The sequence below is a fragment of the Ostrinia nubilalis genome, chromosome 13 (genome assembly GCF_963855985.1).
Source record: "Ostrinia nubilalis chromosome 13, ilOstNubi1.1, whole genome shotgun sequence".
Taxonomy (NCBI): domain Eukaryota; kingdom Metazoa; phylum Arthropoda; class Insecta; order Lepidoptera; family Crambidae; genus Ostrinia; species Ostrinia nubilalis.
The window spans coordinates 12,065,265-12,092,456 of NC_087100.1; the positions used below are offsets into that span (position 1 = coordinate 12,065,265).

Below are 27,192 nucleotides of genomic sequence, written 5' to 3' on the forward strand. Positions count from 1 at the left end.
TTTAATTTTTAATTCTCTCATTATTTTCTTGGAAGGTATGCTTCAATAGTATGAAAATGTGCATAAATATGTTAATGCTTTTTTATTTCTTTCACAGTGCGATCATTCGGTACTGAGGACCGCGAGACACAGTACCCGGTAGCACCTCAAAGCCAAGTGTACGATTACATCTTGTTCCGTGGCTCTGACATCAAAGACATCCGGGTGCTCAACAATGTCCCCTCTCTGCCCAACGATCCTGCCATTATGCAGATGTCAGTGCCCCCATCGCTCGGTGGAGGCGCACCTCCCCCGGGGCAGTACGCTGGACAGTTCAATCATCCGGTCGTTGGACAGACACAATACCCGCAGTACCACCCAATGGCTGGTTTCCCCGGAAGTGTGCATGCCCAACTCAACAAGACCAGTGAGTTGTCTCCGCAAACCTCAGTGGAGCTGGCGATACAGCCTCAACCCACGACCGCTCCGATCGGATCTGGAGTGGTACACCACTTAAACCAAGTGAAAGACCAAGGTTTCCCTCATTGGTTATACTCGCTTCAATGCTTTCATAAATGCCGCCTTGCGATTTTTAATTGCAGTTACTTAGATTTTCTAGAACTTATCAATTTATTTGACAAACAAGTTACCTTTTGTAATTGTTTTGTGAATTGATTTTGCAATTTTGGTCTAGAATATTATAGTGAACATTTATAATGTTTACTGTAGTATTGTGATGAGGGTAGTCACATTAAATCTATTGCTACAGTGTCTGTGTTGAAGAAATTATGCAGTAAGTTCTAGAAGGTTTTAAGTGTGCTTTCTTCATTTACCTCCATCCATCCTATGTGTATGCTTTAGTAGTGTTTTACTTTTCACCCACCATTTATTTTTCTGTATTGTAGTATGTATAACATCATATAAAAGTATTATGTATTATTATTTGAGGGTAATACATTTCCTTTCTAACCTGTAATAATGTTACACAACTATTTTTCCAATGAAATTAATTCCAATAGTGCAGTATTAACAACAAGTTTAATATACCCACCTGTACTAATAAAACTAACAATATAAAGTTGAAAATCGCAAATTGCATAAACATTCCTTGGTCTGTTGCTTATTTCATAAGAAACTCTGAAAAACACTGTATTCTTGCACAATTTCTCTAAATTGTCGTAAATTACACAAAGTGCCGAATTTTTATTAGATATTTTTTTCTCATTATACACACTAGCATTTCACTTCTCCAGCTTTAATTTTGCATTGTCATTCACCAATAATATGCTTGCAAAATTATAGCATCTATTTAAATTATTCATGTGAATTAAAGTATCATTGTGTTTTAGGCTCAATGCTGGATCTTATTGGAGGAGGCTCTCAACAGAGTGCATCGAGGTCTGGTACTCCTGCTGTTGGACACAGGAAGAGCCCTACGGCTGATCAAGGCACTCAGGTAAGTTCTAATTGAGATTATAATAGCCAATTTCGTAAATTAGTGTTCTAGTCATCTTTTATTCCATTTTAGGTTTTAATTTATTAATTTTATTACTATGATAATAAAAAAATTGACTTATTATTGATGGGTGTCAAATGTGATGCTAATAAAAATGTTTTGCTGCTGACACTTTAGAAATTAATAAAATTAGAGAAAAGCTAAATAATTTTAATTAATATCTACAATTATTAAAAAGGAAGATAAATAAATACCTGCATTTGTGTGGCTACAAATATTTAATTATGTTTTATTTTATCATAGAGCTATTCACTTCAGGGCTAGGAGAGAATAATTTTCCGAGCGCCATTTATTCGTGCACGTAACTAATGCTTGAACCACTTCAACGCGTGCAGATCGCCATCGCCGGCGCGATCATAGGATAATGACAGGTCGCACGGACTGTCATGAGTCGTGTGACCGCATGATCGCGCCGGCGATGGCGATCTGCACGCGTAGGTGTGGTTGAAGCTTAAGCCTACAACGCGGCAACGCATCTAAAGCCTGGTCCGTGAGCACGTAGAATCCCGTCCAATGACCCCAAGCTACCCATCCCTATCGCTCGCGCGTAATTATGTTGCTGTCGCGCTCGCACACTCACTGCGGGCGCCCGTCACACAGTCGCGACAGCAATATAATTACGCGCGAGCGATAGGGATGGGTAGCTTGGGGTCATTGGACGGGATTATACGTGCTCACGAACCAGGCTTTACACCTACTCAATAAATATCAGAGGCGTTGTGAAAATCATTATCGTAAGGTTAAAATTTCATTCTGTCCCAGCAGGTGGGCTCCGTCGCCAGTGGCTCCGGGCAGCAGCGCGACAGCCGGCGCGGCAGCAACTCTGGCCAGAAGCCGCAGCAGAGCCGCAACCGGACCAACTCGCGGAACCGCACGCGCTATCCCAGCGGCGGCGCGCAGCAGCAACCGCAGCAACAGCAGCAGCATCAGCAGCACCAGCAGCAGCAGCATCAGCAGCCGCAGAGCTCGCAGCAGCACCACCACCACCAGCAGCATCAGGGCGAGACGTCGAATTATCATCATCAGGGTGGTGAGTCTAGCATAATACTTCGACTTCGTTCGCGTGAACCACCCCACGCGCTATCCCAGCGGCGGCGCGCAGCACAACCGCAGCAGCAACAGCAGCACCAGCAGCAGCACCACCATCAGGGCGAGACGTCGAATTACCATCATCAGGGTGGTGAGTCTTAGCATAATATTAGCGGCCGCCCGCGACTTCGTACGCGCTACCCCAGCGACCGCCCGTGACTTCAGCAGCATCAGCAGCCGCAGAGCTCGCGGCAGCACCACCACCATCAGGGCGAGACATCGAACTATCATCATCAGGGTGGTGAGTCTTTTAGCATAATACTTCGACTTCGTACGCGTGAACCAGCGCACGCGCTACCCCAGCGGAGCGCAGCATCAGCAGCCGCAAAGCTCGCACCACCACCGTCGAATTATCATCATCATAACAAGCCTTTCCTCTGTCAATGGAAGGGTCCATCCAATGGCAATAATACACTATGGCTCATTCTAAAATTACATCCATTTCATAAACATCTCTATTTTATTCATGCTAAGATCCTTAGCAGTATTATGACTAATTCTCTAAATACATCCATTTCACGTCTCCTCTATCAGTGGCAGGGTCCTCCTCAAATGATATTGACTTCACTACTCTGATTGGTCGGCCCCTATACAGCATAGTAACAGTTTCCCTAATCAAACCAGCCCTTAATCCCATAATCAAGGCGTCCATTTTCCCAGGGCAAGGCTACAACCGCGGCGGCTGGCGAGGCAGGCCGCGCGGGCGCGGTCGCGGCTTCGTTCCCCGCAACAAGAACACGCTCAAGTTCGACAACGACTACGACTTCGAGCAGGCCAATACTGAGTTCGAGGAGCTGCGCAATCAGCTCGCCAAGACCAAGATCAGCGATGCGGAGGTCAAGCCTGAGGTTACGCCTGTTGTAAGTACAGCCACAGAATAATAATAAGTACTTCGTACAGAAGTTTTACTTCGTGAAGGTATTTAAAACAATGTATGCTCAATGTCATTAACAATATGGTGTAATTTAGCCTGTCTCAAGAGTCAAGCACCATTTTGTTGACAAACGTCAGTGATCGGCACTGCGCCGAAGCTATAACGACGACTGACGACTTCGGTAAAATGATGTGACGTGAGGTGCCAAACTGCGGAAAATGGCGGAGGAAATACTTGATTTAGCATGAATTATCATGAATAATATTAACTACTTCTTTACCTCTCAGTGTCTTGAGGCAACTTAAAAAAGTACATTCTGTGTTTTTATTATTATTTAGGCAGTTCAATACTGCACAGTATTTAGTACACCATTTTCTTCCATCGTACACAAGAAAACGCGTGCGTGAGTCAATGTTAGCTCGTATGTGAGGCCTTGTCGAATAGTATCCTGTAGGTGGGCCATCGTGCGTGTTTTGTTTTCGATGTAAACTCGCGGAGATGAACAGGCCTGGTACAGCTTATGGTTTTAGACTAGTTCTAAAGGCATTTTTAATATCATCTCATGCGTGACACCCGCAAGTGTCCTTTTCGTACAAGTATTTCTCGTAATGCGTAGAATACGCATGTGAGGAAATCTGCCGAAATCTGTTTTGACAAGCACCTACCGTAGCATTTGTAAAAGATTCAAAATTGCGTTGTATGAAAACAAGTGCGAGTCGGACTCGCGCACCGAGGGTTCCGTACAAACCTGCAAGGTTTACAAAGTTCATTCATTACGACAATCGAGTCATAACTATGGTATTTTTATTGCAAAATGAAATTCATAACATTACAATGGGGAAAGTAACTACTTAAAAGGAGAATGCCCAAAAGTGGTATCGCTCGAAATCTAATTGTACATTGAGGGTACCACACCGTATAGCCTGACCAGGAACATAAAAACCCTGGCATAGAGGCGCTTCAATTGCATTTGATAGTGCAACACTGAGTACAGTCGTACATGTGTTAAATTAATGGCTAAATTTATGTATCAGGATTCAGGATTACGGGCTAATTTGATATTTTCATAAATGAACGAAAAATATTATTAAAGGTAACCTGGTTTAAATAAATTAAATGAAAGCATCAATCGAGCTAGTACGATTTATTTTATTATTCATCAATATTCAAATTCAGAACTTGAATATTCAACTGCAATGTCTGCTCATGAACGCTTCAAACTCGGTACTTCTTTCCCAATTCCATAAAATTCAAAACTTAGAAAGTGACAAAAAACTTTAAAATAGGTAGTTGAAACAGACTACAGCTAATTTTCATAGTGGACTGTACTATACGATTAACATGTCAGTCAATTTGACAACCTTTGTCGGAAACATTATTCAATGAAAATATTGTCCGAACCCTTAGTATTTCTCTTCGACAAATACATTAACACATCGTGAACCACTTTTCTTTCACGACTATAAAAATATTTTAGCAATTTAATTCACAAAATGAATTGCACACATTTAAAATAAAGTTTGTTTACACTTTGACAACAATAGACTGACATGCAAGGTGACATGTCAATGAAGTTTTCAGTTACTGTTGCCATTAAAAGAAATTAGTACCATTAGTTTTCCGCAACATGGCGAGGGTTTTTATGTTCCTGGTCAGGCTATAAATTCCTTTCTTCATTTGTAATGATTTGCGAAAGTAGTAAGAAATTGTAAAACCTCCGGAATAAAATCCGATTTTAATAAAAAGTATTGTAACAATGAGCTGCAATCAGCAACACCTATCACCGAGCAACGACACTACGTAGTTCGCACGGTTGTCAATAGATGGCGCTGTTCGTAGTTAGCTCGCGGTATCATTTGATTTTTTCCTGTCCTTAAGTAGTCAGGGCTAACCACAAATCCCTTTCCCCTTGCAAAATGGTATAAATAACATTGGTATGCACGCAAGATTATTTTGTGTTTATATCTGATCCTTATCAAATAACGCTAGCTTTGGCGTAGCTAGGGTTTTTTTTTAGGCAGGGTAACTATCTACAAATATAAAACAAGTATTCTAAGGTAAAACCTGTAGCTATGCCAATGGACACCATTCATTTCACTTAAACCAAAATTACGTCAAAGTCCGGAGTTTTATAAAAAAAAAATATGCGGTATGATTATTTTTTATTTATTTATTTTTCCTATATTTGCATTATAGGTAGGTACCTACCTCAACGTTTTGAATTTTTGCGTTGATTTAGAATTTCTCACAGTTTAGAGGCAATTAGATTTAAGAAGTGTTTGATATGAATTTCAACTTTAATATCTCTACGCGTTCATGTGAAAAAGGGTAGGTAGTAAGTTTATAATTATTAAAAAAATATTTTATGTCATGTAAGCAAAAATAATATTTTAAATTTTATATAACTTCAAATTTATCATTTTCGCAATTTTTCCTTTATCTGTACTATATAACGTTGCTTCGTGCCGTATTTCAAGATTCTGAGTTCACAGGAAGTACCTTGTAGGTTTTGATTCCCTAGCGTGTGACGGAAATTCGTCTAAGGTGTCGGTATAAACTGCTGTATCTTTTGATCGCGTTAACTTAGAAGTTTGATTTTTTTACTTCTTAAAGGGACAATAGATCTAGGTATTTGGTATAAATTTCAATTTGATACCTTTATTCGTTCGTGAGAAATAAGGTAGTAAGTTTCATTTTATTAAAATATTTTTATTATATTATATAACTAAAAAAATGTAATTTTCGCAATTTTTCCTATATTTGCATTATATGACAATGCTTTATGCCAAATTTCAAGATTCTGAGTTTACGGGAAGTATCCTGTAGGTTTTGATTCCTTTGCGAGTGTCGAAAATTTGTTGAAAATATCGACATAATCGGCTGTATCTTTTGATTGGCTTGGCTTAGAAGTTTGATATTTTCACAGCTTAAAGGGACAATAGACCTGAGTATTTCATGTGAATTTCAGCTTGATACGTTCACGCGTTCTTGAGATAAAGGGTCTTGACAGAAGGACGGACGGACAACAAAGTGATCCTATAAGGGTTCCGTTTTTTCCTTTTGAGGTACGGAACCCTAAAAATAGTGAAGCGATTTCCAAAATAATTTTAGTCTAGCTAGGTGGCTCCCGTAGGCTTTACAAGTGAAACAAGTAAACTCAAAATTGTATTATGTGTATTATAGTTCAGCTTGTGTTCAAACATTTACATTGTAAACGCAAGAGCAGACACGATTTACTTGTTATTATTGGCCAGCCACACGATGCATTCGCGTTACGTTACGTACGTTATGTCTACGTACGATTTCATAATACGCGCGTCTTCACTCTAATGAATAATCCTTCATCAAGCAATAACATTTTAACACGTTGGACGCCACGCGGCTACTCATCTAGCGTCTTTTCAGTCTAGTCTTTCGGTGGCAGAAACGATAAACGCAAACAATGTACCTTTGTTCCGTTTATCATTTGCTGCGATAGCACAAGTTACTTATGAATTTATCTTGTTTCTACAGGGCGAGGTGGACAAAAAGGACGATTCCGGCAACGAGACGGGCGCGGGTGAAGCGGAGGTAGACGAGAATGATAGCGGCTTCATGGGCTATGATAAGAACAAGAGCTTCTTCGACAACATCTCTTGCGAAGCTGTTGAGAGGTCAGTGACATTGGTTAATGAACAAATTGGTTAATGAACCAATTTGCTTATTTTATTTTCTTTGGTTATCACTGTAATATGCAGTTATTTTTTCTTAATGCGTCTACTTGTTACTCGTACCATTTCATAATATAGATAAATGCACGTATTTCTTTATCTACTCAACATTGGCTTCTGCCAATCACTGCGCGACGTTCTACGCGCTTTAGCGAGATAGTCCACGAAGAATAACTTGTTCAACTGTATTGGAATTTTTTTTTATTTATACCCAATCTATTCGCTGGGTGCGAAGTACTAGGTGGGGGTAACATAATCTATCGCAGCGCTCATGGTGGTCAAAAGTAGAAATAATGTAAGCTCTGTCATCAGATGTATCTGTCAATGGCAAAGCGATTTTACATAATACATTTTAATATCATTAATTAATCGCATGAAAAGGGTCCTACTGGGAACTTAAATAAAAGAGTGGACTGTATTTCGATAGGGCTGGTTTAATAGCCGTTTACAATTTGGAAATAACTAGACTATACAAAGTGGTAGTACAAAAATGAGACAGTAGTTGTTGTGCACAGATGTTTGCCTTATGATGAGAGGGTGAATTATTGAACTCTGCCCTTGTTTTGTTCTTAATTCTTCTACATCTCGGACATGTCCAGCCAATACCAACAACTTTCCTTTAAATACAGTTTGTGGTTGGAATTTGATATTGTGAGTAACACTCACAAACCCGGTCTTCAAAACAATACTCATTTCTATCTGAAAACGATATTTAATTTATTACTAGCGATACAGGAACATTTAAATATATTTACTGTTATATAATGAAACCATTAAGGTAGCTTTTTCTTTTTGTTTTACTGTAAAACTACAACTTTAAATGAAGTAAACAAACCCTGACACAATCAAAATTAAACACATTTTTTGGACTTACCTCATTTGAATGACCAAAATGATTTCAAAACCTTTTTTCCACCAAATCGTGGAATCACAACAATTTATTAGTCGAAAATATTTGTTAATTTTTCATTTCGATATTTTTTCACAAATACACGACCTAAATGTCAATGTGACAGAGCCCACAAAGTTGTGGACGCTAGTTGGCGCTGTAATCGTGCACGGAGCCAATAAATATGGCGTTTTGTTTTGATTCAGATAATATAAACAGACGTAATAAAACGGTATCTCAAGTTTTTATCTTATTTATATTTATGAGGTCAATAACATTCAGGGTACGAATTTGTGACGCCTGAAGTTGGTGTCCTCGCCGCGTTATGTAAAGTTATTTAAAATCCATTATTTATGACTCGATCCTGCGAGAAGTTGCATAAACTTTGCTGTAACACTTAAATTTATATTCACGTTGCGCTGAGTTTGTTGAACCTATTATTGTGCAGGGATGCCGAACCTTTATGTATCAACGTGCCACCTTTCTAAATATTTTTTGGATGTAGTCATGAACGTGTCATCAAAATAATACCTAATGCTATCAATGAGGTGTAGTATCGTACAAGTGTAGGTTCGTACGAGTGACAGGACCTTACTCTACAGTGGCACTAATAGATGAGGGCAAATACGATAGCCCTTAATCTAAACATATTACTTACTATTTTATAGTAAACTTTGTGATTGGTGGCATACCCTAAATATTGTGGCGAGTGCCATCATTGGCACGCGTGCCATTGGTTCGCCATCCCTGCTATAGTGGATCTGTGAACCCCTCCGTAACTTATTGAATACTAGCGGCCGCCCGTCGTACGCGTGGGACTCGTTTTACCCCCTTAGTTCGTAAAATCTGTTGTTAGATAATATTATCATGTTGATAGATGGCGTTTCACGGCTTTCCCCGCATGAATATGTATTTACGAATGTCAAAAACATGTAGTTTGCCCAGCGCTGTAGATTTTAACCAATGACTATAGATGGCGCTTTTTAGACACATCTTATTTATTTATTGAAATTTATTTGTCACATATCGTCATAAATTATAGCCTATATGTTAATCTGGGTTATAAAAAATAATACTGTAAAGTTTCAACAAAATCTGTTCAGTAGTTTTTGCATGAAAGAGTAACAAACATCCAGACATCCACACAAACTTTCACATTTATAATATTAGTAGGATAGTAGGATTCAAGTAAGCTTTTCTGTCAAGATAAGTTACTAGGTACTCTAATAATAAATCGTTTTATGTACTGGTATATTTTCCATTACACCATTCAAAAATTACCAAGCAATATTCTCTCTAAAAGCTACTTAACTTGTCCGCAGATCAAAGGGCCGCAGTCAAAGGACGGACTGGCGAACGGAGCGCAAGCTCAACTCGGAAACGTTCGGCGTGGCAAGCGCCCGCCGCGGCGCCTGGCGCGGCCGAGCCGGATGGCGGCACCACAACCCGCACAACCCGCATAACATGCACAATATGCATAGCATGCACAATATGCACAATCAGCACTACAACCAGCATCAGCCGTGAGTTGCATTTTAAACCTTAAGTTTGGGTCACAATTGATTGGCTCTGCGACGCGCCACAAAGCCTCAAATTGTCTGGTCTGTGCAACACAGATCAATTTGAGGATTAGGGCGGTGTCGCTGCGTAGTAAGTGACGTGTAGTGCAGTACCACGCCGCGTCACTCAAATGCGTTCCGTCTTTTAGTAATAAAATCTGTGTCCTTTTATTATTTGCGATACTATAGCGGTAGTAGACTTGAGATGTGGTCCATTACTATCGATAAGAAGGCACAAGGTTATCCAAAAGGTGAAGGAGCAACCTATGCACGGAGTTTCTCCATTTGTGAGAATCTAAGTGATCGACATAGCTCAGAATTGCCAAATTTTGGCAATGGGTGGGGCTTAAAGCTTGTAAAACTTAATTTACGTAACCAGACATTAGCGCAAGCTGCTCAAGTAAAACATGACGTGTGGAATGTGGATTGTGGACGGCGTCTGAAAAAAGCGTATCCATGGACTTCCGTGAAAGCGTTCTCCCTTTCTTTCTTCCCAAACCTATGTTATTCTCATATCTATGCCTAAGTAAAAACTTATAATATCATCATCATCATTTCATTCATAAGACGTCCAAAGCAATGATTTCCATAATGGTCGGTTGGTGGCAGCTTGCATCCAGCGCCTTCGTGCTACCTTTATGAGGTCCACCTTGTGTGTGATCGTCCGTCAGTTCTGCGTACTATGTACCCTGCCATTATAGATGAACCACGCTGAACTGTCCCACCAAACTCAATGACAGGGGGGCGCTACCATCGTTCAACTTTATGGTTTCCAACATGGCAAAAATCGGAACCAGCGATTCGGTATTGACGGTGGCGCCCCGCTGTCAATGTCATCGATAGGACAGTTCAGTATTTTGGAACTATATTTCCTCCGCCATTTTCCGGAGTTTCGCACCTAACGTCACATCATTTTACCGAAGTCAGCCCTATAGCTTCGGCGCAGTGCCGATCACTGACGTTTGTCAACAAAATGGTGCTTGACTCTTGAGACAGGCAAAATTACACCATATTGTTAATGACATTGAGCATACATTTTTTTAAATACCTTCGCGAAGTAAAACTTCTGTACGTAGTACTTATTATTATTCTGTGCTACTATGTACCCTACCATAGTGCCAAATTAGTACCTTGCTAATCCATAAAGAATTTATTATGTAACATGCTAAATGAACATCGTTGTCCCTCAGATGGCGGGTGATGCGCGGCGGGCGCGGGCGGGGCGGCGGCGCGAACCGCGGCGCGCGCGCACCCAACGCGCCCGCGCCGTCCTCCAGCGCGCCGCCGCCCGCGCTGCCGGCGCCTATGCCGGCCACAGCCACAGGTGAGACGCGATCACTGTTACTATAGTCTGGTCTCTGAGCACGTAGTATTTTGTCCAATGACCCCAAGCTACCCATCTTTATTACTCAAAGTCAAAGTCAAAATTTCTTTATTTGTTTAGACTAATAAATAGTTCTTACAAATCGTCATTTTGCTCTTAAGGAGCCTCTACATGTCTCATAATCTTTTTACCTTACCAGCGCTTCGAGACCAACATTTGGCAAGTGCTGAGAAGAAGCGCCGCAACAAACTCAGTCACCACTGTCTGCCGGTTAATATAAATATAAACTCGCGCGTAATTATATTGCTGTCGCGACTGAGCTTGGGGTCATTGGACAAAATTCTACGTGCTCAGAGACCGGGCTTTACGCGGCACGATTCTCTAGCGCTTACCGTTTAGAAGTTTAATGCCCGTTTTCACCATCAATCCCAAATTTTTAAGTGGCTCCTATGAATACAAAATGCCTGTATTGTTTCACCATAGGGGTCCCTTAAAAATTAGGAATTAATGGTGAAAACAGGCATAAATGTAGGTATCTTAGGGGGGCTAGAGCAGGGATGTTAAGGATATGAAGTTTCGGTTATGGATACGGTTACGGATATTAGATATTATACCGGTTACGGTTACGGATATGAAATCATTTCGGATTATCCGAAAGTTTCGGATAATTTTGATTACGGATATTAGAATTTTAAATATTATGTTAAATTCAAATAGCAGGATGCTGCGCGGCCCACATAGCCACTTTATGTACTATGACGACACCTATGATTTAAATTATTAGATGGTGCCAGGGAATGCCAGACAAGTAACAAATATTAAAAAATATTAAGATTTAGACTCCACCTTTATCCGAAACTTTTGAATCTAGATCTAGAATAATCTCTGTATTTTTTTATTTCGGATATCCGATAGTTTCGGTTACGGTTACGGAAATCCATAACATCCCTAGGCTAGAGCAATGAAGGGCGGGCGTGCGTAGAGCCGACTGTCCCCATGTATCCATGCATGACTATCCTCTACGTTTCGGTCAGCGCTAAACTTACGTGCCGCCACTTGTATCCTCTTGATTCTAGTCTTGAATAATCGATTTGTCAATCTAAATTAATTTGCATACTTGATTTTTCCAAATACTTCAAAGCGAGAAAGCTACGTATATCGTTTGCGATCGATAACTAACATAATTTACGTGCGCATTTTGTTTACGCGATATAAAGTTATTTTATGTGAACATCGCACGCCGACGTTTTGCATAATTTTATTTTAAACAGCTTACGTACCTAGTTATTTAGAACTCTGCGTAAAATGGACGTAGCTCCCTTACAATACACGAAGGGCTGCATTGAAAACAAATTGTATGATTTAAATAGTTTTGAGTAATTTAAACTTCCAAACTTCCAATGCTTTTGGCCAAGATCAGTCAAAAAAAGACTTCAAACTAATTTTCATCCAAAATATTAACAGACTTTTTTTCATTTGTCCACAGCAAAGTAAAAGAGAAATGCGACGCCGAGTATACAATGAATCTTAATTTATTATCGCGAGGACTAATCAGGAGAGCAAACGTAACGGAAAAGTGTAACTTGGTGATTGATTGTTTATAATGTTAATCAGTTAAAGGTAATTTTGTCCTTGCGGGAACTTACAAAGTGGTGTGGATATAAGCAGACGGACAATGTTTTGGTGTGATAGTGTTGTATCCAATAAATGGAAGGAGTAAGATGGAAATTCCCGTAAGAAGCGAAAGAACAAAACGTCTTCGTGGTAAAGCGCTCACGGATAGTGTAAAATAATTATAGGAGAGCAGTGAGCAACGGTAATGTTTGGGCAAGTTGTACTGTACATTGGCATGAACTAAATTAACTTGTATTATGTCACAAGTCGACCGGAAACAGCGATATTAGGCTAAATTATGTATTATGAGATGTCAATGTGTCAAGAGGCGATTGCCGACGCCTCACGTGTAAATTTTCCCGAGGCTATGTAGAAGTGGATTCCTGCATAGTTTATTTAAACGTTTATTTATGTCATGCCCAATGGATTATATTTTCCTAAAGCTTCTCACGTATTATGCGCGGTCGTGCCTATTTAAAGTTGTAACGAGAGATAGATAAATGTACATGTTTTATTATTTCTTAGGGCCATTGCGCTTCCATTTTTTAATTAGCAATGGCCGGGTGTTTCTCAGCAGTCCTACTGATGTGTTGTAACAACACACTTGTATAGTTATGTGAGGGTATGTGCAGTAGTTTCAGTAATCTGCTGGGTCAGAGTAAATTTATAAGGCCAAACGATTGGCCGGGGGACTTTGAAATCGAATATTATGCTGCAATCGGCCCTGTGTTTAATAAAATGTGGATGACTTTGTTTTTATTGACTGTCGTTTTATTGTTAGTTTAGAAAATAAAATGTGATAGTAGGACTGCGTGCGACTGAGGGGCGCCGGGCCCGCGTCCGAGCGGCTCCGGCGCCGCCAGGGTTATTCAACTAAGAAAGTGATCCACTGTTTTATCACACAAATTTTAGTATGCGTTCGAATTGTTCTGAAGAGGACTTAGTTTAATTCGTTCTATAAATTGGAATCATTTGTCGTAAAATATATTCTACTATTAAAATAGATTGTTTGGCAAAAGTCCTTTTCGTGTGAAAATTGAAATTAACTTTTGACAAAATACAATATATTTGTAAATCTGTAACTCAAAAACTGTACCTGGTGATTGTATTAATATGGAAATATACATTTACTACAAATCTTCCAAATGGTGGTTTCTTTTAGAATGAAATTCCTATTTTGTGTATTGTTTTTATTGCAAATAAATTTTAAGCTTGTACACAATGTACTTGGCAATAAATAAGCTTCATAATGTCGGTAAATAGTCAACAAACTTCATAAAAAATGTATACATAATTACATACAAAACATATAAAATTAAAACAATTTAGGCGCAATCGGACACACATCGAATTTTTCATACTTGTTGCTGTTATTTATTATTCACCCCCATAAGCGAAGTGTACTAACTTGCGCCCTCGATATTTATACATTGCAAACAATGCACACTTAGTACTACAATCTTAAACAAAATGTTTGACATCCGTAACTAACAATTCAAAAGCATTAAAATACAAGTATGTGCTTAAAATACATACTTGTCTGTATACAACTTTATTACAATAAGTAGGAAGGTACACAATACAAGGACTTACATCTAAATATTACCGCGTATAATTATACATTAATGTTGTTACATATTTTATAAAACATTCTTTAAAAAATATAAATGCTGCTTCTTACACGAGACGACTATTCCTACCGAAACAGAATATTTACACAACCACTTCATAATTTGAAGTCAGCTTGAAAGAGTTCATAAGTTTAAAAAAGTGCGGTTAAAAATATTGCTTTTTTCTGTGCCCTTTCCTCGCCTTGAAAAAATAAATGTTCATTTTGAAACGTTGATTAAAAGATAGCTGAAGTTGTTGTACTGAGGAAAGTGGTTGGGCCCTAGTTGGCACGAATTTGTATTTCAGTTGAGCTTTTGATAAAATTGTCATTGAAAATACAGGCTGGTCCAAAAGTACAGCAAGAAAATATTTTCATAGAAAAATTCACTTTTGAACCATCCTGTTAAAATAGAGTGCTGTTAGAAAATGGGAATTAGGCAAATGAATGGTAATTTATCATTAACGAACTATATTAGAGCTCGAAAGATTTAGAGACGTTTATTGAAAATTGTCTACCTACGCGTATTGTTCAAATTCTATGACTGTAAATATCTAAGAGATTGAATCTAGTATTACGTACCATTCTATGCAAGGACGAGCGTCCTAAGCCCCATTCTCTAACGGCACGGGAGTTTCACAAACGTTTTGTTTGCCCGTAAGTTTGTTGTATCAGTTCTTCGCTGGTAGACTGTTTAGCCACGCCACTCCCGGGCTGGCAGGCCGTTCTCGACAACCCAGACTGAGCCACTCTGTCCTTTGGTGAGTATCTCGATTAGCGACCTGCCGACGTGCTCCGCGCTGGAAAAGACAAAAATTTTCACTGGTTTGACATTGTGCAAGTAATTGAAGCTGAATTTTCCCCCCACAGAACACCTACAAAAACAGGCAGATGAAAAGAAGTGTTCTTGAGTTGACCAGCTGCCTGGTAAGTGCAAGGTTGGCCATTTCATCTGGACGAATTGATCATAACGGTATACAAAGTTTCGAATAATTTAAACCATTCCCCTTAAAGCAATCTGGCGGCATAAGTGACACCCTGTATAACCTAACGGTGTCTCAAATGTAGCTACAAAACTTATGAAACTTCTATAGACGTTATATGTCGTACGTATTTAGGCTTATTCGATGTGTCTTGGACCCATCAACCTTTACTAGTATAGTATCGGTGTTACGTGCTAATTTTGGGACACCTATAGCCCTGCAAAAACGGTTTAACAGTTAAGTTAAACTACCTCTGCGTCTTGCAGTTAGCGTTGTCCCTCTGCCAAGCGGCCTCGTACTCGGACGACATGAGCTGCTTGCGGATCTCCTTGACCAGGCCCGTGTCGGTCAGCCCCGGGCACAGCACCATACTTCTCACGCCTGTCAAGTTCACGTGGTACTGGTCCTGTAAGATACGGGACAGTTCTTAATTTATAATGTAAATGGCGTAAGCGCCTCCTCTGCATCGGGTTCCGTTGACACGTGAGTCAGCGGCCTAGAGTTCACTATAGCCTCCGCCTCAAGGAGTAGGGTGAGGAGTGTCGCTTCTCTGGGTGACTGTTCCTTCCGCACCAATCTCTCCCAGCATACCTCATAATTCTTATTTTGAATTACTTTATCTGACGACTATTAGACTGACGGAAAATATAGGTTACAGCAGTGTGACTGGTTGGGAACAAGCGCCAGCACAATGTAGATGGGGGTGATCATAATTTTGCGTCCTCAAGGACATAGTAACTGACTTAACTGGCAACCTCATAAACGCGGTATCCTCAGCAGTTCTTCCCAGTAATTCTTCCTCCCTATTCTGCCTATTAATCTAGAACTAAAGTACCAAGACTTACTTACCCCGTAAGACCTGGTCAGCCCCACCACAGCGTAGTTGGTAGCAGTGTAGATGGGGGTGGACACTTGAGGTCTCGCGAAGGCTGTGGACGCCGTGTTCACGATAGTGCCGCCCTGCCCTCCACGGTCTTTGCCCATGAACCGGTAGGCTAACAGCGTCCCGCGTATCACCCCGTTCTGCCGATCAATGGATATTTTTAGTGACGCCTATTTTTAGTTGTCATTCATTATTCTACGTATTTGCGGACGGGACATCCTTTTTGAGTGTGAAGAAAAGCACTTTACGGTTCGATGGGACTTCCTTTGATTCCTTTCTTTGACTTAAAAAGATGAACGAATTAACTTTTTTTTTTGCAAAATATTGCACAGATGATGAGATAAGTTAATCAAGTAATAATTTACCCAGAGAACTTGGAAGATAGAAGAATGGAACTTTATAAGAATAAGTAGGTATAAGTAGAAATTCTAGTATAGTCTGGTCCGTGAGCACGTAGAATTTTGTCCAATGACCCCAAGCTACCCATCCTTATCGCTTAAGGATGGGTAGCTAGGGGTCATTGGACAAAATTCTACGTGCTCACGGACCAGGCTTTAGTAGTAGTGGGGCTTACGTTACGTTTAGCACTAGACTTCAAACGGCTGAAATTGTTAAATTCGTACACATACTCACTCACAAATTGGATATTAAATACAAATAGTCTGAAACCAACTTATTCACCAATACCATAATTTGCCAATTCAAGCCATCAATCATAGGTACACAACACACTGATATTTTAGAAGGCTCTCGGGTCATGGCGTTCTCGCTCGCGGCCAACGTTCGAATGCCACAAGGAATATCTTTTTGTTATCCCGTACGACTCCCCGCGTTCCTCAGGTGTAATTTGATAGCCAAATCAGCGTTAATCCTTTCGTTGCTAACAAAATGATGAGCGATTTTTTTTAGTTTAATTTATTATTAAGTTAAAGGTGGTAACTTACTAGATTGACGTCCACCTCCAGCTCCCAGAACCTGTCGTTCATGACGCCGGCGTTGTTGATCACGATGTCCAGCCGGTTGAACACCTTCATCGTCATCTCGAAAGCCTCTGCAATCATTCCAAAGATTATTCATTTATACCCCTTTGCTTAGATTAAGCCAGGACAGTCTTCTTGTCGTGTCAACAATAAACCTACCCAAAAAACTCCGCCACAAGTTAGGCGTTGTCAGTATAGCCTTCCAGGACAGTGAACATCGATTAATTACATTTTTCAACCGACTTCAAAAAAAGGAGGAGGTTCTCAATTCGACCCGTATGTTTTTTTTTTTTTCTATGTTTGTTACGCGATAACTCCGCCAATTATGAACCGATTTAAACAAATCTTTTTTCAGCGTATAGGTAATACCTCAAGGGTGGTCCCATTTAAATTTAATAATAAAAAAACAACCCCCAAGTAGGGAATGCAGAATCGGTTCTGGTTTGAGGAACCGGGTTTTTCGGGTCTGGTGGTCATAAGAACCGGGAGCCCCGGTTTTTTCGGTTCTTTCGGTTCCAAAAAAACAATATTTTGATTATGTTTTTTTTATTGAAATAACACTTCTTTGAATAGACTAGGAATAATCAACAAACATGATTTACAATATTTTTCTATTTTTACTAAATTCTGCTCCCAAAAATAAAAAAAAGTAAAATAATTAGTTTTCATCCCACTTATCGATATATTTGACTATTTATTAGAGATGGGCCGACTAGTCGGGAAAGCCGACTATTCGGCATCATTTATAGTCGGCCGACTAGTGACGACTATCCGGCAAAATCTGCCGATTATAATCGGTGCATTACAAAATTAAATAGGTATGTGAATTAAATAAAACTCATAATTACCAAGATGATTATGAGGTAGACCTAGGGTGTTTATCTAAACTATTTTTGACTGCAAAAAATCAGTAAAAAGTGGTTTCACCTGATTTAAAATTTTAGCAATCAGTCTAAATTCATACAAAGTTAAGATTAGTTAAAATTACCAGGAAATCATCAAAAATGTGTAAAGTTTACGTAATTTGTCCATATAAAAATTATGACACTCTTTTATGTGGGGCTGCTCTCATCGGAAAGATGAGGAATACCCACATAAATAACCCCTGAGCTCCGTCGATCGCCTTAGTGTGAAGAACTATGGGAATCCGAACAAAGTCAGTCACAGTCTGTGCCAGCAATTGGCGGGCCCTGCCTATCCGACGGTGGTGGTAGTCTGTGCCATGTAGGCCCCAGCTTCTGACCATCACCGTGGAGGGTGGAGAGGAATCAGTGGGCCTAGGATGCGTGCCGTTTTGACGTCGATAAGTAAGAATAATATCACGGCGCGCCAGGAGCCCAGATGGAGGCGATCATATTGTCACCTCCTCTGACCCCTCCGCCGTCGAAAATTATGACATTGCTTTAATTTTTTCTCATAATCAAAGAAATCGCATTTCTCAAGAAGTTTAAATATATTTATCCCTTTAGAAATCTAGATATTCTTATTTATTTGAGAAATTTAGATATTATTCTTTAGACAAGTAGGTATTAGAATGATCGGCATTGCCGACTAGTCGGCCGAATAATCGGCAATTTGAAAACCGATTAGTCGGCTAGTCGGTTAGTCGGCAAAGACCATAGTCGGCCCATCACTACTATTTATATATTGACTGTCAGATGCAAAGCAAATAAAGGAGAAGGAGTGTTGCCAACTCTCACACAAAAATATCATCATCATCATCATTTAATTTTAAACCATAGGATAGGACGTCCACTGCTGAACATAAACCTCCCCCAAGGCTTTTCATGTTGATCGATTGGTAGCGGCCTGCGTCCAGCGCTTCCCTGCTACCTTTATGATGTCGTCGGTCCACCTTGTGGGTGGACGTTCCACGCTGCGTTTTCCGGTACGCGGCCTCCATTCCAGGACCTTCCTGCCTCATCGGCCGTCAGTTCTGCGTCCGCGTCGGGCTATGTCCGCTGAATCCGCTGACATAGAAATGAGGAGATCCGTAAATGAACTAAAGTCGCTACTTTAGTTCATTTACGGATCTCCTCATTTCTGATTCGATCTCGTAAAGAAACACCGAGCATAGCCCTCTCCATAGCACGCTGTGCAACTTTGAGCTTCTGTATAAGGCCTATAGTGAGAGGCCACGTTTCCGAGCCATAAGTCATCACTGGTAACACACATTGGTTGTAGACTTTCGTCCTCAGGCACTGAGGTATTTTGGATGAAAAGATGTTGCGTAGTTACCCGAACGCTGCCTAGCCGAGTTGGATTCGACGATTGACTCCCTTTTCGAAATTGGACCTACCTAGCTGGATCGTCAACAATCTCGAGGATTGAGCTCCCAACCGAAACTGGGTAAGGCGCAACATGGACATTGGACATAAGCTTTGTTTTGTCCATATTCATCCTCAGGCCTACCTGTTAGGAAACTCGATTAAGGTCTTTGAGCATTGTGCCAAGATCTTACAACGATTCTGCCATGACCACAATCAGTATCGTGGGCAAACCGAAGGTGAGTGATGTACTCGCCATTAATGTTTATGCCGAATCCTTTCTATTCAAGGAGTTTGAAAGCGTCTTCCAATGCAGTGGTGAACAGTTTAGGAGATATAACATCTCCCTGCCTAACGCCTCACTGCAGAGGAATCGTCCTCGTGCTCTGCTCCTGTACTCGGACCGACATGGTGGCGTTTTTGTACAAGCACTTCAGCACCTCGATATACCGATAGTCAATACGGGACCGCTGAAGAGACTGTAAGCACTGCCCAAGACCCGAACGAATCGAAGACCTTCTCATAGTCTACGAACGCCAAGCATAGTGGCAAGTTATACTCCTCAATCTTCTGTATAACCTGTCGCAGCGTAAGCGCAAACAAAAATATGCCAGTGATTTTAAAAAATTGTAAGAAAAATGCTTAAAATATTTACATATCTCATAAAAAAAACAAAATACAAAACCAATAAGTAGGTAATCTTTATTAGTAGCTAATCTGATATATTTAGGTTCTCTATACGTTCGCAATGTTCTTGTTACGACTCATGCCTAATACCTATAACAGATTTTTAGATAAATATGCAAAACCCGAAAGTACCGAAAGAACCGGGTTTTGAATTTTTAAAACCCGGTTCTTAAGCTGTCGAAAAAACCCGGGTTTTCCCGGTTCTTTCGGTTCCGGGATTACCCGGGTACAAACCCTACCCCCAAGGGTGGAAAATTGGGGATGAACTTTTTTATACGCAATATCTCCGCCGATTATAAATCAATTTGAACGATTATTTTTTTGTTGAATAGGTATTATCAAAAGGGTGGTTTCATGCGAATTTGAAGAAAATATTTCACCCCCAAGGGTGGAAAATTGGGGATGAACTTTTTTATACGCAATATTTTTAATTTTCAGTTTTTTTTGTGTTCACGCATTTGAAGTCGGTTTTATTTTTTTAAAAAGTTATTATTCATTACGTAAAATGTTTGATTAATTGTTGTTGTAAATCATTAATGTAAAATCTTACTAATTGTCTTGATTATTGTTATTTAATTTAATTGCTCATGTTGTTGTAATCAACAAAACGGTGTAAGTTACATTTTCTCATTTTAATTGTTAGAAAAGTTGCGTGATTTCTCCAATTTATTATTTTATATCTATTTTGTATAAGAATCGGCCTATGTAAGCAATACATAGCAAGACTAGTATTTTGTTTATGTTGGACCAAAAAAAAAGGCTGTAAAAATCGTTCTGTTATTTTTCGACACAAAGCCTGCAATGTAAGTATGGGTGGGGTGAAGATAAGCATTTGGATTTTGGTTGACGCTTCGTACCTTCGTACTGTGGGTAGTCGGTGACGTCACACTGGCAGAACAGCACGTTCTTCCGGCCATACTTGGCTCCCAGCTCGTCGGCCACCTGTTCCCCGATCTCCGAATCGATGTCGCATACTGAAACCTGACAAGTGGTGGGGTGAGTGCCTTGTTAGTACTTGAGTCATGCTAACTTCCTAAATCACATTTAAATAAATAGCTCGAACAATCACAGCAAAGTAAGTGAAGTTATAGGATTATAGCATAAGTGCTTATCACACTAACATTTGCACTTGTCGGGATTCGATCACTACGGACATCGATAGCTGGTTGTAGGTACAATTAATGACTTTAGGGCCACATTGAACCATGAATTTGCTAGTCTTCGAAGGAGTGGCAACATCCATTACACAGTACATTACAAGTAAATCTTCAGTCACACATGGGGTTTATCAGATGGATGAAGAATAAAATTCGTTCCGCTGTTTTTCATTAAAAAAACTGTCCATAATTTCTCAAACTGATCCTACTGGATTAATTAATTCTTAAAATTGCTGTTCTGAATCGAAAGTTTAACACTATTGCGTATTAGCAATAGCAACAACCCCCTCGGGATATATCTACAACTGGACATAATACAACAAGGAAAGTTATACCGAAAACAATCACGCAGGACGGGCGCCGGCAAAAATCAATAACGAATGGTTATTAGCGGATAATGAACCTGTCTTCGCGGATTTTTCATGCTGGAAGCTTGGCTTACTTCCAGCCACTTCATTCATCGGCAATTTCGCCTTGAACTTACGAATTTCTTGGCCATGCGCGGAGGAAAAGTGTTTTTATTTACTTACCTTGGCTCCTTGTTTGAGGAGTTCTTCTGTGTACGCGAGGCCGATGCCGGCGGCAGCGCCGGTGATCAAGGCAACCTTTCCTTTTAACTCCATCACTTTTTTCACGGAACACCTCGCCCGAATGCGTCTGTAAGTCCACTACGCCCGCTGCGGTTCGATCGCGCCGGGAATACCGGGGTGGGGCGCGCCCGCCTCCCTATTTTCTCCCCCTAGTGTACGCACGATCGCACGACATCCACACTCGCTAGTACGCTGATTCAGAATTTCAGAGTATTCGGTGGTAGTTTCGGCTTTGTCCTACGATATAAATAACCGGCCACTACGCGCACGTATCATTGCGTTGCATATCGTTTCCTAATGAGTCACGCAAGTATCAAAATAACTTGACGCTAAAGGAATGCATGATTCCTTTATCAATAAGGCCCGTAAGTTGACTTTTAATTTCCTCTTGTTTTATTTATTTACTCGGGTAGTGAATAATTTTAAATGCTTAACAGATTTTGATGAAACTATTTTTTAAATGGCTTGTTAATCATATTGGGAAATTTCACACTGCCTAATTCCCTTTTAGCCTTTAGGTAGGTACTTATTTATTTTCTGGTTAGGTTGCGAAAGAGATCACGTTAAAGCGATAAGACTGCCTGCGCGAGAAGCTTTTTTGGTCCATGTCCTACCCACATTTAATTTTGTTAATTTGGGAAAGCGGAAATTATAAATAAAACATCAAATTCATGTAATGTTTTTCTTTATTTGTAAATTTATCAATCTTTCAATCGGGTACAGTAAATTTTTCTTCATAAAAATCAATTTTACATTTTTTTGCAATTTTATCCTTGAAAATATCACAGATACAACAACGCCGCGGCCGCACGCGCCCGCGCATCGTACACACATCCAAAACGCGACCATCCTGATTTGCCGGACGCGAACTATACACAAAAGTACCAAAATAAATTTATCACAAACTACACTATACATAAAAAAAACTTGAGAATTTATAAACCCCTCGCTTTAAAAGTTTATCTAAAATAATCCAGAATAGAGCTTCGCCCTTTACAACGCATTGTTTAATATAAAAATAAAGTACAAAGTTTATCGGCATTGATCTATACAATTAAATTACCATGATTTTATGATAGATATTAAAAAATAGAATACACAAACGCTATGTACATTAATTGATTATTATATCACAGTCGAGAATTCGAACAAAACGTCCGCGACAAAATGGCCAGCACTCGCAATCAACTGTATCTAAAATTTCTTCAGAGACGTACGGTTACAACAAAGATGTTTAATAACAGCGAAGGAAAGGGGTGGTGTGGTTAAGTTTAGAATAGTTTTGGACTATGAATGGTGAGCTTGGTCTGCTCCAGCGGCGGGAACAGCTTTGGCGAGGTAGGAGAAAGAGCGCGCGTTGGGAAGTCCCGAAAGAACGCAGGCGCTTAGGGCAGACCGATTCAGGTTCATTGGAGCAGCGTCATACCATTCCAGGGTGTCTCCGTCGTAGCACTCGACGTGAGGTATTGTGGTCGACCCTGTAAGAATATTAAGCCATAATATTACTATCGAAGTAACTATCCTGAAGTAGGAGAGACTCATCGGAAAGGTAGTAATTTCCGGAATATAAATGCCAGTTTTTGAACGAATCAATGCTTAATAACCTTACAAATGAGGTTGTAGCAAAGTTCAATTTACCATTAAAGCCTCCGATAACGAAGATCATGTCATCCAGCAGAACAGTAGCGAAGTTACTGCGAGCGCTGAACATCTCTGTCACCTCTTGCCAGTCACCACCGCGGTGAGGATTGAATCTTTCTCCTGTGCGAAAGCAAGCAAATTCACTTGACGTCAGAGAGCTAAGCCAAATAAACATGGCCAAAGCTATAGTAGCAAGCTACAAGTGCTTAAGTGGTACTTTTATGATTCGTGTAACGGTGTAACCTAACAGCATTCTGTAATCAGACCATCGTCCTTAAGCATTTAAATCTGATAATCTATTAAAGCCACTACAGTTAGAACGGGACTACCATCTCTGCAATTCCTGAACCTATCTAACTACAGTTGTAGTAAGGATACTAAGGATATACCAGTATTGAGACGACTGTATCCATTGAATCCTCCGAGAGCATAGAGACAGTCCCTGTAGGCGATGAGGCTGACTCCAGAGCGAGGACTCAGCATGGACCTGATGAAGCTCCACTGCTTCGTGTCTGCGTCGAACACTTCAGCCGAGCTCAGAACCTCTTGGCCGTTGAAACCACCCACTATGTAAATCTGAAGGTAGTCAAACAACGATCCTTTACTACCTAATTTGAAAGTAATTTGAAAAAAATAATAATAGAAGACGCAGTGATAATCGCTTCATCAGATGAGGTTCAGTCCATTAGCCATACCTTGCCACTCAAGGAAGCTGCGCTGGCGTCCGACCGTTGCTTGTTCATCGGCGTTGTCATTTCCCATTGGTTCTTGTCGGGGTAGTAGCGCTCCACAGAGGACATGCGAGTGCGCCCGTTGTACCCACCCAGCGCGTAAATCAGACCATCTGGCATTTGAATAAAGAACCCAAGTTTTCATTAGCTGTCCTAATCAGTGACGCAAAGTTGACAAGACTGCTACCTACCAAAATTCCTAAGATACGGGACTATTCCCACCTCTTGTTTCCACTGCTGCAACTGTAGCCAGGATCTACAGCTTGACCGCGAATAAAAACCCAACCAGTGAAGGTCCCGGGGGGAAGCTAAGTCATTAGACCGGCAACGAAATTAATCAGAAGAACATAGGAGTTCCTAAAAATTCCTAGATAGTTAAGCAACGTATTTCACTAGAAGTGTGTGCTTCATTTACGAGGAGAGTATTTCTTAAATTCTCACCATGAACGACCACGCTGACGTAACACCTCGCCTGGTACATACAAGCCCTCTCGTGCCATGTGTTGGCCACCGGGTCATAGCATCGGACGGTGTTGAAGTGGTCGCTGCCGTCGAAGCCGCCGATCATGTAGATCAGGTTGTTGAGGGTACACAGCCCGTGGTACGCCCGAGGCGTCAGGTCCATGTGGATGGAGAGGAACCAACGGTCAGCCCTAAAGTTGTATGCCAAATATAAGTGAGTTACGTAGCAAGAGTAGGTAAGTAGCTAATTAAATGCACTAAAAACTATGGGAGCATTTCTTGGTCTTATTTAAGGTGATAAAGCGAAAGTTACGGATCCTTAAGGCCCTACTCGATGTTTAACTTTCTTAGAACTACATTACCTCGTATCGTATGTTTCAACAAAACTTGTGGGGCTTCCTGCACTCCATCCTCCAACAGCAAAAAGTATCTCGTAGGGTATTCGTGGTCTCGCCAGAGGGTCGTTTAGGTCAGCTTCCGTACCGGGGCGAGAATCTAACAGTGTATGAAATACCACAGCTGGATACAACGCCTCTTGATTCTTCTGTAAAATGATTATTTGCATTCAAGAACGACGCCATTTTCAAATGTTTTGAAAATGAAACCGTTACTTACTGCATCATCGACGACTGGCTGCCACTGGAGTATTTTTGATTTGAAATATTTATAACTAATGTGACCGAACCGCACACAGCACAATAGCGATGGAATATATTTTCTTCTGTTTTCTAAATCATATTCTACCCACGTTTTAACAGCTTGGAATACTATTTCCTCGTTCCGAACATTGAGTTCGTCATCCCTCAGGATGTCTTCGAGCTCATCGTATGCAAGTGATTTAAACTCATTACATTCCTTAAGTATTCTGCTAAAATTCTGTCTTATATATAATTTACCTTTCTTTTCTAATTCCCCGCAGAAGTAATACCTTGCAAATTTAAATATTCCAAGACAGTTATGCGGTCTCAGCTCTTGCAGCAGAAATTGGCAACACAGCTGTATGACTCCGACAACATCAAATTGATCCGCGTAAGGCAAAAGATATTCTACATTCTCTGCGGTTACGATACACGTGCCCGTATATGCATAATCAAGGATAAGACTCATGTAATAACTAGGGACATCAACGAATATCTCAGTTTCCTCTTTCTCTCCTTTTTTTAAAGAATTTATAAATATCGCTTTGAAATACGGACTTACGGCAGATAGTATCGCCCGGTGTACGCGTATAGTTTTCATGTCCCTACAAACAATCGTTCCATCGCACAGTTGGCCGTTTTGTCGCAGCTCATTCCAAATAGCTGGGAACTCTACTACCGAGTAATTTTCAGGGAGACACACGCATTTTCTTTTACGAGTTACAGTCTTCTTTTTGGTTAAACGTGGTTTCGCGGTTGAAGGAGTACGAACAGAATTTTTAGTTTTGGTTAATTTTCGATGTTTCGTATTAAATTCCATGCCTTTCGAAAAAACGGCGGTCGAAACTTGTTATCTGTCGCGATGACAGATTTTACGACAGACGGTTTCATTTGTTTTGATATTTTGAAGTAAACTATTCAAAAGTCATCAACTTTTGGAATATAAGTTGCCGGTAACATTCAATCAAATGCCAATTAAAAATATTACACGATAAAAAAAACTTGCTCATTCAATATTTACCTTCATTTTTGAAATTCATGGATTGGTTTACAAATTAATAACATTCGATATAGTATGTAATCGATTCTAAAATCGATTCATAATTTTTTCGTACGACCTAGTTCATTTTGTTTATGGTCATTTATGAACTAGCAACATTTCGTTCAGCTGTCAAATATTGTTATTGTCTATAGTCTCTTTTTCATCCGGTTGTCAAGATGGTGAGTTTCGTAAATCCAAAATTTGGAATAAATCCACGAAAATCTGAGTGAAAATGATGTGTTGTGAAAGTCCAAAGTGTTTTCCAGTGAGAACGGTGGATTCAGAATGTGTTGCTTTGTTGATTTCAGGGTATCGACATCAACCATAAACACGACAGGAAAGTTCGGCGCACCGAAGTAAAATCTCAGGATGTGTACCTGAGGTTGCTCGTAAAAGTAAGTAGCCCTGCACATCATATAAAACATACTAATATTCATAGTTACGTGTTTTTGTGATGTATTTGTCATGTGTGTAAAGCATTCTAACCTCGAATTTGTTGTTGATAGTTGTACAGATACTTGGCCAGGCGTACGAACTCTAAGTTCAACCAGATCGTCCTGCGCCGTCTGTTTATGAGCCGCATCAACCGGCCACCGATCTCGCTGTCGCGCCTGGCCCGTCACATGAAGAAGCCAACGCGCGAGGGTCTGATCGCCGTCGTCGTCGGCACAGTGACCAATGATGTGAGGTTATACACCGTTCCCAAGATGACCGTGGCCGCCCTCCATGTCACAGAGAAGGCGCGCGCCCGTATCTTGGCTGCTGGAGGTTAGTAACAATAACAATTATTCAATGTTTACTTTTTTGATAGTTATCAACCTATAAAATCCTATAGTGCTATGTTTTCTGGAATACAGTATACATGTAGTACCTAGTTCTTGTTGTACAAAAACATCTGCTCCATTGCTATGGTGGATTATTTACCTAACTTGTAAAAGATGTGAGAGTTCGATCCCTACATATTACAT

At 40.3% G+C, this 27,192-nt stretch overlaps 3 protein-coding genes across 3 annotated transcripts in view; 1 reads left to right on the forward strand and 2 right to left on the reverse strand.

Moving 5' to 3' along the window:
* LOC135077332 (protein LSM14 homolog B-A) overlaps positions 1–27,192 on the forward strand; it is a 28,511-nt gene that overhangs the window by 691 nt on the left and 628 nt on the right. The window contains exons 2-12 of the mRNA XM_063971859.1: positions 98–514; positions 1,329–1,435; positions 2,258–2,525; positions 3,245–3,444; positions 6,972–7,111; positions 9,380–9,580; positions 10,807–10,940; positions 24,604–24,728; positions 26,377–26,403; positions 26,533–26,619; positions 26,731–26,992. Coding sequence (XP_063827929.1) covers positions 98–514; positions 1,329–1,435; positions 2,258–2,525; positions 3,245–3,444; positions 6,972–7,111; positions 9,380–9,580; positions 10,807–10,940; positions 24,604–24,728; positions 26,377–26,403; positions 26,533–26,619; positions 26,731–26,992 — 1,968 coding nt within the window. The remainder of the gene's footprint in view (positions 1–97; positions 515–1,328; positions 1,436–2,257; positions 2,526–3,244; positions 3,445–6,971; positions 7,112–9,379; positions 9,581–10,806; positions 10,941–24,603; positions 24,729–26,376; positions 26,404–26,532; positions 26,620–26,730; positions 26,993–27,192) is intronic.
* Positions 13,730–22,004, reverse strand: LOC135077689 (15-hydroxyprostaglandin dehydrogenase [NAD(+)]-like). The gene is made up of 6 exons (XM_063972259.1): positions 21,651–22,004; positions 20,821–20,944; positions 16,974–17,080; positions 15,996–16,169; positions 15,398–15,552; positions 13,730–14,963 (listed from the first exon to the last, which is right to left on the reverse strand). The coding sequence occupies exons 1-6, from the start codon at positions 21,741–21,743 to the stop codon at positions 14,858–14,860; spliced, it is 759 nt and encodes a 252-aa protein (XP_063828329.1). The 5' UTR covers positions 21,744–22,004; the 3' UTR covers positions 13,730–14,857.
* Positions 22,397–26,052, reverse strand: LOC135077207 (kelch-like protein 10). Its single transcript, XM_063971753.1, has 7 exons — positions 25,160–26,052; positions 24,907–25,088; positions 24,524–24,735; positions 24,047–24,195; positions 23,741–23,927; positions 23,349–23,471; positions 22,397–23,188 (listed from the first exon to the last, which is right to left on the reverse strand). The coding sequence occupies exons 1-7, from the start codon at positions 26,000–26,002 to the stop codon at positions 22,998–23,000; spliced, it is 1,887 nt and encodes a 628-aa protein (XP_063827823.1). The 5' UTR covers positions 26,003–26,052; the 3' UTR covers positions 22,397–22,997.

What these genes read in the sequence shown, in the direction of transcription:
- LOC135077207 (XM_063971753.1), bottom strand. Translation starts at nt 26,002, where the DNA reads ATGGAATTTAATACGAAACATCGAAAATTAACCAAAACTAAAAATTCT. An exon ending in CGTCAGCGTGGTCGTTCATG is followed by an intron (nt 24,196 to 24,523) that starts GTGAGAATTTAA and finishes TTCAAATGCCAG; the next exon opens with ATGGTCTGATTTACGCGCTG. An exon ending in CAGCTTCCTTGAGTGGCAAG is followed by an intron (nt 23,928 to 24,046) that starts GTATGGCTAATG and finishes GACTACCTTCAG; the next exon opens with ATTTACATAGTGGGTGGTTT.
- LOC135077689 (XM_063972259.1), bottom strand. Translation starts at nt 21,743, where the DNA reads ATGGAGTTAAAAGGAAAGGTTGCCTTGATCACCGGCGCTGCCGCCGGC. An exon ending in TGGAGGTGGACGTCAATCTA is followed by an intron (nt 16,170 to 16,973) that starts GTAAGTTACCAC and finishes ATTGATCGGCAG; the next exon opens with AACGGGGTGATACGCGGGAC. An exon ending in GGCTGACCAGGTCTTACGGG is followed by an intron (nt 15,553 to 15,995) that starts GTAAGTAAGTCT and finishes CGTATCTTACAG; the next exon opens with GACCAGTACCACGTGAACTT.